At 38.1% G+C, this 13,557-nt stretch overlaps 3 protein-coding genes across 3 annotated transcripts; 1 reads left to right on the plus strand and 2 right to left on the minus strand.

The window, feature by feature from the left end:
- Positions 1 to 1,189: 1,189 nt before the first annotated feature.
- On the minus strand, positions 1,190 to 3,382 carry LOC148914616 (F-box protein At5g07610-like). Its single transcript, XM_089042340.1, has 2 exons — positions 1,989 to 3,382; positions 1,190 to 1,584 (listed from the first exon to the last, which is right to left on the minus strand). The coding sequence occupies exons 1-2, from the start codon at positions 3,263 to 3,265 to the stop codon at positions 1,338 to 1,340; spliced, it is 1,524 nt and encodes a 507-aa protein (XP_088898466.1). The 5' UTR covers positions 3,266 to 3,382; the 3' UTR covers positions 1,190 to 1,337.
- A 280-nt stretch (positions 3,383 to 3,662) lies between these two features.
- Positions 3,663 to 7,134, plus strand: LOC103340056 (putative protein phosphatase 2C 80). The gene is made up of 5 exons (XM_008243421.3): positions 3,663 to 3,926; positions 4,253 to 4,976; positions 5,284 to 5,608; positions 6,190 to 6,339; positions 6,676 to 7,134. Exons 2-5 carry the CDS (start codon positions 4,432 to 4,434, stop codon positions 6,970 to 6,972), a joined length of 1,317 nt encoding a protein of 438 aa, XP_008241643.2. The 5' UTR covers positions 3,663 to 3,926; positions 4,253 to 4,431; the 3' UTR covers positions 6,973 to 7,134.
- A 352-nt stretch (positions 7,135 to 7,486) lies between these two features.
- Positions 7,487 to 9,919, minus strand: LOC103340265 (vicilin-like seed storage protein At4g36700). The gene is made up of 5 exons (XM_008243659.3): positions 9,595 to 9,919; positions 9,342 to 9,520; positions 9,156 to 9,236; positions 8,728 to 9,027; positions 7,487 to 8,637 (listed from the first exon to the last, which is right to left on the minus strand). The coding sequence occupies exons 1-5, from the start codon at positions 9,917 to 9,919 to the stop codon at positions 7,612 to 7,614; spliced, it is 1,911 nt and encodes a 636-aa protein (XP_008241881.2). The 3' UTR covers positions 7,487 to 7,611.
- Positions 9,920 to 13,557: the final 3,638 nt, after the last annotated feature.

Below are 13,557 nucleotides of genomic sequence, written 5' to 3' on the forward strand. Positions count from 1 at the left end.
GAAAAAAAAAAGAGGGAGAGAAGAGAGAAGGAAAACAACGGAAAAGAGAGAGAGAGGAGAGAAGGAAAAGAATAAAAAAAGAAGAGAGGAGAGTGTAAGGAAAAGAATAAAAAAGGAGAGAGGAGAGAGGAAAGTGTAAGGAAAGAATAAAAAGGAGAGAGAGAGAGGAGAGTGTGAGGAAAAGAATAAAAAGATTGGTGATTTCACTCTAATTTTATCTACTTACACTCCATTTTATAACTGAAAAAGGAGTGTAAGTTGATAAAACTAGAGTGGGAAATCATTACTCTAAAAAAAAGGAGAGGAGAGAGATGAGAGTGTATGTAATATTTTTTTTAACAAAAATTAGGACTGGGCAAAAGAGAAGAGAGGAGAGAGAAAAGTGTGGGTAATATTTATTTTACATAAATTTGGGCCGGGCATGAGCCCAGCCTGCCACAGGCTGGAGCCGCCCTGGTTGGAAAGAAGCATCATGATGTCTTCCTGCACACTCACATGTGTCATTTATCTTGCATATAAATAGACATCCTTACGACTTGCAAAGACACACCCAACTGGGAGAAGAAAGAGGGTTAGGCAGAGAGGAAGGAAGAAAGAGAGAGAGTGAGAGGAGAGAGATTCTTCAAGAGAGAAAAATTAGTGAGCCATATATATTGCAAATATTGTGTCTCATTTATTTTACATGCAACACAATATTCTCGCATATACAATTCATTATATAACATTTTCGAGCCTTTAGTTGTTCCAATAAAGCCTCACAAAATGATACCATAAAGAAATTTATCAAATTCATGGTATCATGATACCATGAATTTGCAAATTTACAGTATTCGAGGATGATCTTATTTAGGAAGGATGTGAATTGCCAAGTCATATTTCTTCCCTTCGTTTGCTTTTTCATTGCAATCTTGTTTCAAACATAATCAAGCAGCCAATTTTACGTAATTGTAGAGGAATGAAAGGTTAAAATAAGGAACTCAAGTGACATGAAATAAGTGACGCGACAGTAATATAATTTACAGAAAAAGTGTTTTTTTATGTTCAGAAAATCTGATATATATATATATATATATATGAATCAAACTTCTTAACTAAACATATTTTTGTTCACATATCTTGTTCTTTCAAGATTTTGTTGCAAATTTAATTGACATTGTTTTCAAATTCCTCCATCCGATCGCAATTCCCATTCAAGGTCCAACCAATAAATTTTTTAAATATTAATATATTCTCAACCAACAAACAACCAAATCATGATCCAAATCATATGCGGCTATAAGCAAAATCCACAAATCATAGTATGAGCAATCCAAATTAACCCCGTGATGGAGCCAGCTTTACAGGCTTTGCAACACGACTTTTGATCTGATCCTAGGAAATTGGAATATTGGACTCGGGGAAGCCTCCTGTAGCTCCATTGCTGCACATAATTTCATTTCACTAGGAAGAGTAAACCCTCTTTGGGTACGAACTATGTAGTCTTTGCCGACAAAGTTCATTTGTATTGGGCCATTATTTAGTTCATCACATTGACATGGTGCTTCTGCACTTAAAATCTTTGCTCCCTTGGAACTGTCCACTGGCCTGTTTAATAGGGAAAATATGAACAAATTAAGATCAAGGGTGAAGAGCATTGGAGTGAAACACACCAAATTAAACTTAAGGAAAACACATACAAACATCTATATATGATATTTAATACAAAATATTAAAAACAAAACTGGAGTGAAACTGAAATATTGAGTTTGAGTTGATATAGTGTAATGTTGTGTTAACTGTATCTCCATCCATCCATATGCACATGTTTTTGTTGTTGTTGGCAAGCAGGTATGAAGATGTTTATTAAATCTAAAAATTTATATTAGGTTTTGGGTTGAGTTGCAGAAACGCTCTTTGTACTGAGAATGATAAGCAACCCACGAATTGGAAAGTGCTAAAATATATGGACAATAACAAGTTTAAAAGAGACAAGGAAACAATCCACTTACAGTTGAGTAGACCCGGCATTCCTCTCACCCAAACTTATCAAGCAAGCACGTAGTGTAAAAGAAGGAAAGTGAGAACCAGGTGGAGCTATTTTGAAAATTGCTTGATGGACGAATTTCAACATTTTGCTTTCGAAGTTGTAGCTTAAGATCCCTTCTGAAGTGCCAAAGAAAAATTCATGAGAAGATGGACTTATTGCATGTGGTTTCAACACTCGAGTACCATCACACGGAAAGCGCCATTCCAATCTCTTCCCAAAAAGAGTATATCTGAGATTCCATTTATCACCAGATTCGCATCGATCATCGTAAGACCAAAAGCGAAAAACATTTGAACTATCACGCTTTATATAACAGACAAGTTCCATTGACACCCCAAAACATGCCATTGTTAAATCGTGGTTGTCGTCGTCTTCAGGGACATGAGGGAGTTCAAAGGCTCGAGCTTTGATAGTATTCAGGTCAATACACAAAAGTTTCCCTGAACAAGCTAGGCTGTATATAGCCCGACGCAAGTAGACAAAATGACTGCAAACCTTGGAACTTTTGAACCCCTCAATAAACATGGGGTCGAGTTGCAACCCATGTCGAATCCATTCTCCAGATTGCGACGAAAATATGTCAATGTGCACCAGGGTTGGGGTTAGGGTTGAGTTTGAGGTCAAGGTCGAATAGCAACATGATTGTTGTTGAGAATAATCAATTCGGACAACTCGGTAGTGATTGGATTCAGTAGGGTCAAAAGCCAAGGCAGCACAAAAATGGTCATGTTCATGTGAAAATGCTTTAGGTATGGAGACATGTTGTCTGGTGATGGGGTTGGAGACACAGAACTGATAAGTGTGTGGGTTGAACAACAGAATTAAGCCATTACAACAGTCGAGGTGACGATCAGAGGTGTCGCGCGTCTGATTTGCATAGAAGCCCAATAATCTCATACGGGAAACTAATTTAGTTGGTTTGTGCAAGTAGATATAATTAAGATCTAGATAGCTGTAACTGAGTTTAACACAAATATCATCAGGTGCGTGCAGAGTGCGGAAGAAAAGACCCAAAACAGGAGACTGCGACCAAAATCTCCGCAACCAAACATGAGAGATTATTTGATGCCATGACTTGGCCACCATCTTGCATTTCACCAGATCCTTCTGTGATAATCTAAACAAAATATTGCACAACAAATCATCACATAAAGATAAATTCCCCATACCCGAATCCTGATCCGCAACGGCAGCGGACGAGGACACCACTGACAGGTTACAGAGACGATCAGTAGTCATTCTTGTATATTTAACAAGAAGAAGGGAAATATTTGTGAAACTCAATTTTGATCTTTAGGTTCAGCCACAAGAGAAACCTCAATAAGTTGATTGATATGTAGATCGAAAACTAACTATAAATAGGAAGGCTGGCTGAGTACCAAATCCTTCTCCTATGCGGATTTGACTTTATTTCTTTTTACCTATTTTGATATGTAGAGAAAACTTCTATTATATTCATATTTTCTGTTTTTGGTAGGAAACTCCTATATAATAAGAAAAAAAAATTACTATACTTATTTTAAAGTCCATTTCATATGAGTTTTTTTTATTTTATAATTTAAACTCCTATATTGAATATAATAATGAATATCCTTTATTTTTTTTCTTTATTTTTTGCTGTGGAGCGAAAATAGTAGCTGATGTCTTTTATTTTGTTGCTTATTTTGGCTTTCCTCTTCCCACGTGCTCTCTCTCTGGCGTTTTTGTGAACCGTATGCGCCTCAATCCTCATAAAGCATATCGCCATAACCCAAAGAGACATATTTGGGGATAAAAGAAGCTCCGAAGATTGAATAGGTGAAGATAATATCTTCGGAGCTTCGTTTAGCTAATGCTATCTCTTGGGTCAGATTGAGCTCCAGCATTGATTGCCCATCTCTTCTTCTTCAACTCCAAAACGGTGCGTTTCCTGTTTATCCATTCAACTGCTTTTACATTTCATAGCAACAATGCTATCATGCTTCAAGTCCAATTTTTTAGATTCATTTTCATATGGGTACGTTGTGTTATGGTTTGGGGAAAAGGGAGGGGGGTGGAGGGGTGTTTAACAATATTTGCAGGTAACATAAACTTTTTGAGATGATTAGGTATTGAAGCTTGAAGATAATATAATTTCCTAATTTCGATAAAAATCAAAATTTGGGGGATATACAAGCAATATTGTTGTGCATGTAGCAAAAAGCTCACATCTTTGTGATGAAATTCAAAATTTTGTTCACATTTCAGGTTAAAGAGGCATACATATCGCCCTGGAAGTTGAACAGACTCAGCAGCAGTAGGTTTTAGGTTAAGCTGTTAATAGATGTGCTGAGAGTGATGAGCTTTTATCTTCTATATCATATTTCAGCTTGGGTTTTCCTTGAGACTGTAGTTGAATCAAGGGTTTTTTACATAAGGGGATAAAAATGCAGTCCGGGATACTCCCCAAGGTGAACACTAGTATATGTTCTAGTATTTGGAGAGTACTAAGTGGGAGCGGGCTACGGAATTCAAAAACTTTACTACCTTGTCAGGGAAAATTTTTGTCTCGGAATTCAGGGTTGTCTTGTTCGTTACCATATTCAACCCTTTTGATACCCGACACTGCTAGATATAATTTTAGTCCTTTGCATAAGGGAAAATCTATGGCTGCTTCAAGTTCGACACCTGTTTTTGGGGACGTTTATGTTGATGACTTAATTTCAAGTTGCGGGAACTCATTAGACTTCACAAAACCTACGGCTGTTTATTTTAATGATAGATGCCAGAGCAGTTTCCTGAAAGCTAGCGTGAGTTTCAGAAAAAAAGAATCGTACAACAGTCATCTGATTTCTGTGCATGTTGGACCTTGGTTGAGGAATTTCCATAACTCATCTTCAGTGTGCTGTGCTGCTGGTGCTGCTCATAATGTATCATTTGATGGCAACTCTAGTGATGAACAGCTTGCAAATTCTACCATTTTGTCCGACCCGTATGTGCTGTTTACTTTGCCTCTTTCGTTGTTTGCTGGTCATTTTCATTATCTTAGGGTCTCCATTGCGTTTTCATTTACTCAGCACTCATAAATTAAGTCTTTTTCGTTTGGAATGGAATTAAGGGTTATCTTCTGTGCACGTGGATGCTAAAATGTTAATTTATTTATATAAAACAGTATGAACTTGGTATCTAGTGTAGAACAAATGGGATTGATTAGTGTTTACAGCTTATAGCACTCTCTAATACCAATATAGGCATTGGTCTCCACAGTGCTTATATATATTGCTTGGTTTCATTTTCAGACCAATTTTGGGACAAAAAGCTCCGAAACTACTTTCAGGATCATGTTATCTGCCACATCCTGATAAGGAGGAGACAGGAGGAGAGGATGCCCATTTTATTTGTGAAGATGCACAAGCAATTGGTGTAGCAGATGGTGTGGGTGGATGGGCAGATGTTGGCGTCAATGCAGGACACTTTTCTCGCGAACTTATGTCACATTCTGTAAGGGCAATTCAAGAGGAGCCTGAGGGTTGCTTCGACCCAGCCAGGGTGTTAGAGAAGGCCCACTCATGCACCAAAGCAAAGGGTTCTTCAACAGCTTGCATCATTGGCCTTACAGAAAAGGTTTGTTGTTTTCATTTTGACTAACCATTGGTGCTATAATTTACTGTTTGGGATACTTTATCATTTTGACCCGTAAGGAAAGATGTGATCTGGTTTGTGGAGGCAATCATGTGTGGCTGCATTATACTGCTGTAATAAATTGACAGAAATAATCTTAGTGTCTAGTATCTATCCATTACTATATGCAAACCAGGGTTGGAATTATTTCAAGAAAGGACCCAAGTACTTCCTGTAAATGGACTCTTCCATATGCATAGTAATTGCTGACTTTTGCATTTAGTATGTTGAGTTGCAAGACTTACTTATATATAAGTGGAAGTCTGTTAAATGCATCGAATATAAGTGATTAATAGAGATTAAAAAATAGGCTGCAGATGCCCTGCCCTTGTGAGTCAAACCTGGATAGGATGCATGATCCAAGTTTCTAGTACATAAATTAGAACAACTTTTCCTGGTCTGTAAGATCACTTGAGTTGTTGTGTGCAATTTGGATGCTTGTTTTCTTGAGCGTAGAAAGTCAGGAAAGGTTTATATATAGTAAGTATGAGTGTGTTTTCTCATCAGTTTTCTTCTTCTAATAGGGACTACAAGCTATCAATCTTGGGGACAGTGGATTTGTAGTTGTCAGAGATGGAAGCACCATCTTCCAATCCCCTGTGCAGCAGCATGGCTTCAATTTTACGTATCAGCTGGAAAGTGGCAGTGGGGCTGATCTACCTAGCTCCGGTCAGGTCAGTAAATTATTGAGCATTATACTAGTTGTCACTCGCATATCATCAAAGTAATACATAGATTCCCCCAAATGAACTTGTTTTGACTCTATATATTCTAAAAACACTGCTTCGAATGGCTGTAGTGGAGAACTGGCCGTAAGATCTGATATTATGTTTTCATTTTCTTAAATACACAATTTTGAAATCTTGAGAGCTTAAGGTTTCTTATCCAAATCACACTGCTTCCAATAGATGTGTGTCACTTTCCCTGTCATTGTATGTACATTGAGGGGAGAAAACTTTAATAAAATTCCCTGACCAACTAGCGTCTAATTGGGATTCGATGTGGACCAGGTCTTTTTGATTCCTGTTGTCCCTGGAGATGTCATTATAGCTGGAACCGATGGGTTGTTTGACAACTTGTATAACAACGAGGTTACTGCTGTTGTTGTTCATGCGGTAAGGGCTGGCTTGGAACCACAGGTAACTGCTCAGAAGATAGCAGCTCTGGCACGGCAGCGAGCACTAGATAAGAACAGGCAGACACCATTTTCTACAGCTGCTCAAGAAGCCGGGTTCCGTTATTATGGAGGCAAGCTTGATGACATTACGGTTGTTGTGTCCTATATAACTGGCTCCAGTAATGTGTGAGTGAGTGAGTCTCTCAAATCCGGGTGTAGACAAACCATCTCTTTCCTTTTTGTAAGGTTGCTGGCGGAGCTTAGAAGCTCATCACTCTGTTTTGCCATGAAACCCAGAGGGAGCTGTATTTACATTGGTTTTTTTCTAGTGCTATCTGAGATATTATTTTCATCATCAGTGTCAAACAATACGTGCAATTTCTTCTCTTCTAGTTCTCGACTTGAATCTGAAAAGTTTGAGCTGTATTTCACTTAAAAACGCCACCCTTCCAAAAGTGTGATTCAATCAACTTTAAAACAGGTTGCATTTTCACTTTGTTAAGGAGAGTACTTGAAATACATAGAATTGTGTTTCCTCAGCCTTTAATTCTGTTTTTCCTTGAAAAGGATTGAAATAAGATTCAATATTTTATCTTTCAGTTGCAGATGTCTGTTCTGTCGGCTCAAATATTTCTTATCAACAAATAAATAATTTTCATCCTTTTTTCCCTCTAATTTGCAGCAAAATTTGTTTTGGACTTGGGTCATAGAAGTTTATTAAATTAAAAGAAAACACGCCGCATAACATATATTATTTTTATTAACAAAACGTGCAGCAATCCAAACTCATTAGACAGAACAGCCGAGCCAACTGGAGATGATAGATCGATTAAACCCTCAAGACCCTCAAATATCTCTTTCCCTCTTCAACATCAATGCCTCTGCCACCTCCCTCTCGTTCCTCTGGCTGTCTTCCTGCTGACTCTTCTGGTCTTTCTTTGCCTTCCCTTTCTTCCTGTTGTCTCCTAGCCTCTTCTTGCTCCGTCTGTGCTTCCTGCTCTCTTCTTTCCCATTCCTTTTGTTGCTGCCTCTCCCTCTCTGTTTCTTCCTCTTGTCTTCTTTCTTCTTCGCTTTGCCTCCCCTCCCCTTCCCTCTTTTTTGCTTCTTCTTCTTCTCTCTGTTTTGCTGCTTGTTCTTCTTCTCTCTGTCTTTCTGCTTCTTGTTCTTTTTCTCTCTGTCTTGCTGCTGCTGCTTCTTCCTCTCTCTTCCTTGCTGCTTCTTCTTCCTCTCTCTTCCTTGCTGCTTCTTCTTCCTCTCTCTTCCTTGCTGCTTCTTCTTCCTCTCTCTTTCTTGCTGCTGCCTCTTCTTCCTCTCTCTTCCTTGCTGCCTCTTCTTCTTCTCTCTTCCTCTGTTCTTTCTCCTCTGCTCTCTTTCTAGCCTCCTCTTCCTCCCACTTCTTAGCTTCCTGTTCCTCCCTCTCCTTCTCAATTTCTTCCAACATCACTCTCTCCTCTTCTTCAGCACAAGAAGTACAATCTATAATCACTGAGTCAGCCTGTGCAGCCAAAAGTTGATCAACTGTTGTGTTGCTAACATTAAACGACGCCGCCAAGACCTGTTTGTCCAAACTCTGCAGAACAGAGTATTTTCCAGCCAAAAACTGTGGATAGTTTCTCCTCGTTGTTGTGCTGAACCCCATGAACACAAGGGAGTCATTGTTAAACGACATCTGAGCCATTGGATGGAACCTCGGCACGGCAAATACATCTCCTTCATGAACCCTAAGCCTCATGTTTTTGCACTCTGATTTCTTTGCTGCAGTGCTAGAACAAACCACCCTAACCATCCCTTGCCCATGTAGTACTATTGCAATCTCAGTTGCCCTTGGATTCCAATGAGGCCCCATCATTGACCCCTTCAATAACAGAGCGAGTTTTAGAATTAGGCATCAAATTAATTAGACTCTAATTAACATAAGATCAAGCTAAATACCACAGAACCAGACCTTTGTCAAATTCACCATGAAAAGACCAATGTTTGATCCCTTCAACAATTGGGAGTTTTTCTTGTTCACAGTTAAGCTCCAACCATTGCAGTTCTTGAAATCTGGGTCCTCATCAAAAATATTATAGGTCTTTGTTTTCTTCTTGTTCTTGTTGAATGCACTGCCATCTTTGCCTGTCAGGAAGGTTTTCAAGAACCGAGCCTCCAAATCCCAGAAAGTTTCCTTCTTTGTTGGCACTGCGTGTACAATGCCTGATTGGTCTGTTCCATTTATTATTGATTCTATCACTTCATCAGAGACCTAATCGGACATTGTCTAGTAGTCAGAAAACCAACAAAAACCAAAATCTTCACAATTATTTCTGACAGATAACAGGATGATTACAATTTACAGCAAAGTTGTCGATTTTGGCCCAGAGTTGTTCATACCTTAAAAGCTGATCGAAGCACTTTCGGATCAAAGGCTCGGACCAGGTCCCTAACACTAGAGTATGCTCCTATTGCTGGGTCCTGCACAGGTTTTGGTATCAGAAAAAAGAAAATTTGGACACAAGTGAATGAAAATGTCCATTGAATCAGGAAAAGAAAAAGAAGCGGAGAAATAGGTGGTCTTACGTATAAGTCATCATCAGTGTTGGTTGCAAAGATTGCATAGATTCTAAGCTTCTGGCGCTCAGCCTGCAAGTCACTCTGTACAAAGAAAACAGAGCCTGGCCTAAGCCTAAAGAGATCACCTCTCTTTATAGCCACCCTTTTAATGTCATCCTCATCACCCCAACTCAACCTCCCACTGCCTAAACCCACCAAAACAAAGATTACAAAAAAACCCAAATCAATAATAAACAAATAAAAAGTATAATTAGAGCACCTGTATGAACATAGAGGACCATGTCTGCATGGAGAAGCACTGGAAGGAAGAGAGAGTTGGGTTCCAAGGTGATGAACTGAATATGGTAGGGCCCTCTGTGCCCATCACTGATATCAATGGATGAGATCTCTCCATACTCTGTCACAACCAATGCCCTCCGTTGATCTCTCTTCACCAGAGACCCGGCAGCAGCAGCAGAAGCACCTGATCCATATTGCTCCTCATTGCTCAATATTGCCTTTGCAGCAGGCAAAGACAGACCAATGAAAAGCAAAATGAAGAAGGTAAACGGAAATGGTTGTTGGTTTGAAGATTTGTTCAACATTGTAAGAAAAGTGAACGGATTGCAATGAAGTGGGGAGGTTGAGGATCTATATAGAAGAAAGGTGATGATATGCGGATCAGATAAACAACATAGCTCATGCGTTTCAATCCAAAAAAAAAAAAGTTAGAGCCAGGTGGCTTTGTTCATGGACACGTGGATCATGATTCAGGCACGTGGCAGGTGATCAGGGTCCGTGTCTACCTGTGGAGGGAGACCATGCAGTTGAGAAGTTTTCGCGGGAATCAAACGGATTTTTGTTAGAAAATCTGAGTTGGGCTCGGACATTTTGGGCTCATGACGTCTTCAAACGCTGTATTGTATTGCTATGTTTTGTCCTTCTTTTTTGGGTTTTTTTTTTTTCAATTATGTCACTTTGAATTTATTTGTGTTGAATTTTTATTTATTTATTTAAAATAGACAAGGGGAATTAAAAGTGAATTAAACAAATGTAATTTATTTTATTCAAATAAAATCATATTGGAATGGTGCTTTTCAAAAGAGAAGAAGCAGCACAATTTGTAGGGTCTTTCTCAATTTTATTTATTTTATTTTATCCCCACTCACTAATGGTATTTTATTTATTTATTTTTAGAAGATCTGGCTAGGCCATAGCTTTTGGCTACTACAAAATAAAAAAATTTACGGATATTAATATGGTTTAGTTATATACAACTAATTGTAGACAAAAACTACTCAATCAGTTTTGGATTTGATACTCAAAATATTAACCTTCTTGGATTTAAACCTTATTTATTTATTTATTTTGGTTGGCAAATTGGCATTGAAAGGGGCCTAAGGCAAAGGGCATAGCTTCCCATTAATGTCTTGGTTGTATCATAAATCCAACTACATATCTGAGAGTTGGTCATGCCATCATCAATTCAAGTTGCAGAAGAGTACCAAACACCTTTCACCTTTCACCATACACCACATACTATTTGGAGGAATCAGAGAGAGAGAGAGAGAGAGAGAGAGAGAGAGAGAGAGAGCATGTATAAAATGTGGAGGAATCAAAGAAGAGAAAAAGAAAATGAAGAATGGTGGTCATACATATATAAAAACTAAAATGAATCAAGGGGTATTTTTCAAAGCAAAATCAACATATCCAGTGGGGATCCCAATCCCATATCACAAAAGGAGGAGGGCTTGCTGGCTCTAAGTGTAAGGTGAATGCTTGCATGAGAGAGAGATAGAAGATCCTCAGGCCACTATGGTGCCTAAAAAATCTGCCTACCACAGCTGCATGCGCCAGTGCTCTCTCTCTCTCTCTCTCTCTCCATCACCCTTTGCCTTTTATTTTCTTTTGGAGAGTGGGTGAATGGACTAGTGAGACCATCTTTATATGAATGATTTAAATCAGAATCTCAACCCCCCCTCAATTCCCATCACCTCCTCTCTCTTTCTCTCTGTCTCTCTCTCTTTTGTGTGCTTCAAGCTTCCCTCTCCCACCGTGTGTGCCCCGTGTACTCAATTATAAGAAACCTTAATTCTTAAGTAAGTACTTTTCTACATCCATTGATAAGTATTGGCTACAGAAAACTCCATTTTCATACTGCTTTGCAATATTAAACTATTTTTGGTCACAGGAAAAATTCTTTTCGCCCACTTAAAAGCATTAAGTAAATCTTGAATACATATAAACAACTCGTGAATCCTCGCGTATATGCACGAACGGAGTTTAGGATAGTGAGAAATTTAATCCCAACGTCTATAACAATATTGATAGTTTATTAATAGAAGAATTTTGACTATAAGGATTTAAGAGATCATGTTAAGCAAACCTTGGATCTTCCATATCCTACCCATAATGGAATCATCTGCTGATGTTTTCCTTTGTATTATTAGGAAAAATATGCTTATCATTATTGTCGAAAGTCTCTGTAGATATATAGTTGAATTATTTTGTAACTCTTCATCGATGCCGTCAGTTGCATTATTTTATTATATTCTAAAAGAATGGACGAGGATGCCTTGATAGTTAATGGTATATAAAATCATCAAAGCTCAAATCAATCTGCAACATCTATACTTGTCAATTTACAAAAAGAAATGTCCATTAAAAAAAAGGGTTAATTAATACAAACTACAATGACATTAGGATTTGTCGTATTCTTTCTGTTTTTTCTACCGCAACGTATTCTGTCCTTTACCATCTATTTATCTTTTCTTTTTAGTTTTGTCATCTTCTCCGTTCTGAAATTAAAAGAAAGGAAAATAAATAAAAATATATAAAACTCTTTTATTTTTATTTTTTATAACTGGATTTAAAATGAGAAACTTATATTTGACCATACAATTTAAAGTTTTTAATGGAATGTTAAAAGAAACTATTCAAAAAGAGACTATGTTTGATACGTGTTAAAAATTAAAAAGAAAACTCTATATACACAAGTGGTTTAGACGGTGAATTTAATTTGCAGTTTAGTGATTTTAAATTTGAACCCCATGAGACCTTATTGGTAATGTGTGTGTGAGAAATCCCTTTCTCCTTCCTAACTTCGAGAGAAATTTTTTTTATTTATCATGCAACAGAATGCAATAAAAAATGAAATTCAAATCCCTCATTTTAAATTCAGAGATCAAAATGCAATTAATTTTTTTCTTGAATGTAGTTGCATAGGATCCTATATCATCCTTTCATAGTGTTTACATTATTAAACGACAAAAAAAAGAGCACAGAAAAACTCAAAGAATTGGCAATTTAACACAAACCCTTTCTTTTCCTCTCCTTCTTTTTGGCTTTGGAATTAAACACATGATAATCAGCTTGATTAGGACTTAAGTGCTTTAGCTCATTATAAAATTAGTACTAAAATACTTTTGTTTATAGGTCTCTAGCAAAAAGACTCGACCCATCTTTCTGGGGTGGGCAAAAACTTTTCCAATAGTAAAGTTCCTCCCACCCATCGCACCCATTACCAAAACAAAAGGTGCAGAAAATATGCATCGCTAGATCTTGTGTGTTAACTTGCTCTTTGGTACGTAAATGGACGGAAGGATTTGCATCAATCAATCGGTGATTGCAATCTCTCTCCCTCTCTCTCTCATCATATTGGAAATTCTTGGAAGGAACATATTCTCTCTTTCTGGTCGCCGCCAATGGCAATTGGCCAAAGCAATCCTACGTGGGCCTGGTTTCTACGCTGCTGTGGTGCATGCCCATGCAAAACCATGCATGTCCGACAAAAGCAACCCTAGTGGCTCCTACTTGTGGGTCCTGTGGGTCCCTAGCCTGTGCCCAATCAATCTACGCTGGAGTGTTTGCATGTAGGGTCCATCCCTTTGGCCTTTGGGTCCCTCCTCAACGTCAACAAGTGTGAACGTTGCTTCATTTCTAGAGTACGTCGACAGTTTGTTCTTTGATTAATTAAGTAAATTAAGAAGAGTACAAATTAATGCTAGTTTAGGGTATTAAACCTAACATAAAGAGGGAGTTAATTATACTCTAATTAGGTTTTAATTGGTACTTTGCCAACTTCCGATGTGGGAGAGTGAGCCAGTATCTGCGGCCCTCTCAAAGATTTAATGATGGTTCTTTTTCTAAGCTTTTCTCAAAGTGGGATAAGTAAAGGTAAGGGGGGTTGATTTTGTAAGAGCTTTTGTGGGTCCTCTCCTCGGAAGAGTTTGGGGGAAACACA

Source organism: Prunus mume, linkage group LG8 (assembly GCF_029339155.1).
Source record: "Prunus mume cultivar Tortuosa linkage group LG8, ASM2933915v1, whole genome shotgun sequence".
NCBI lineage: Eukaryota > Viridiplantae > Streptophyta > Magnoliopsida > Rosales > Rosaceae > Prunus > Prunus mume.

Excerpts from the sequence above, each read along its gene's own strand:
- LOC103340265 (XM_008243659.3), bottom strand. The coding sequence starts at position 9,919 with ATGTTGAACAAATCTTCAAACCAACAACCATTTCCGTTTACCTTCTTC. Across the intron at positions 9,028-9,155 it reads TGCTTCGATCAGCTTTTAAG|GTCTCTGATGAAGTGATAGA; the intron begins GTATGAACAACT and ends ATGTCCGATTAG. Across the intron at positions 8,638-8,727 it reads TCATGGTGAATTTGACAAAG|GGGTCAATGATGGGGCCTCA; the intron begins GTCTGGTTCTGT and ends CTGTTATTGAAG.
- LOC103340056 (XM_008243421.3), top strand. The coding sequence starts at position 4,432 with ATGCAGTCCGGGATACTCCCCAAGGTGAACACTAGTATATGTTCTAGT. Across the intron at positions 4,977-5,283 it reads TCTACCATTTTGTCCGACCC|ACCAATTTTGGGACAAAAAG; the intron begins GTATGTGCTGTT and ends TTTCATTTTCAG. Across the intron at positions 6,340-6,675 it reads ATCTACCTAGCTCCGGTCAG|GTCTTTTTGATTCCTGTTGT; the intron begins GTCAGTAAATTA and ends GATGTGGACCAG.
- LOC148914616 (XM_089042340.1), bottom strand. The coding sequence starts at position 3,265 with ATGACTACTGATCGTCTCTGTAACCTGTCAGTGGTGTCCTCGTCCGCT. Across the intron at positions 1,585-1,988 it reads AATGCCGGGTCTACTCAACT|GCCAGTGGACAGTTCCAAGG; the intron begins GTAAGTGGATTG and ends CCTATTAAACAG.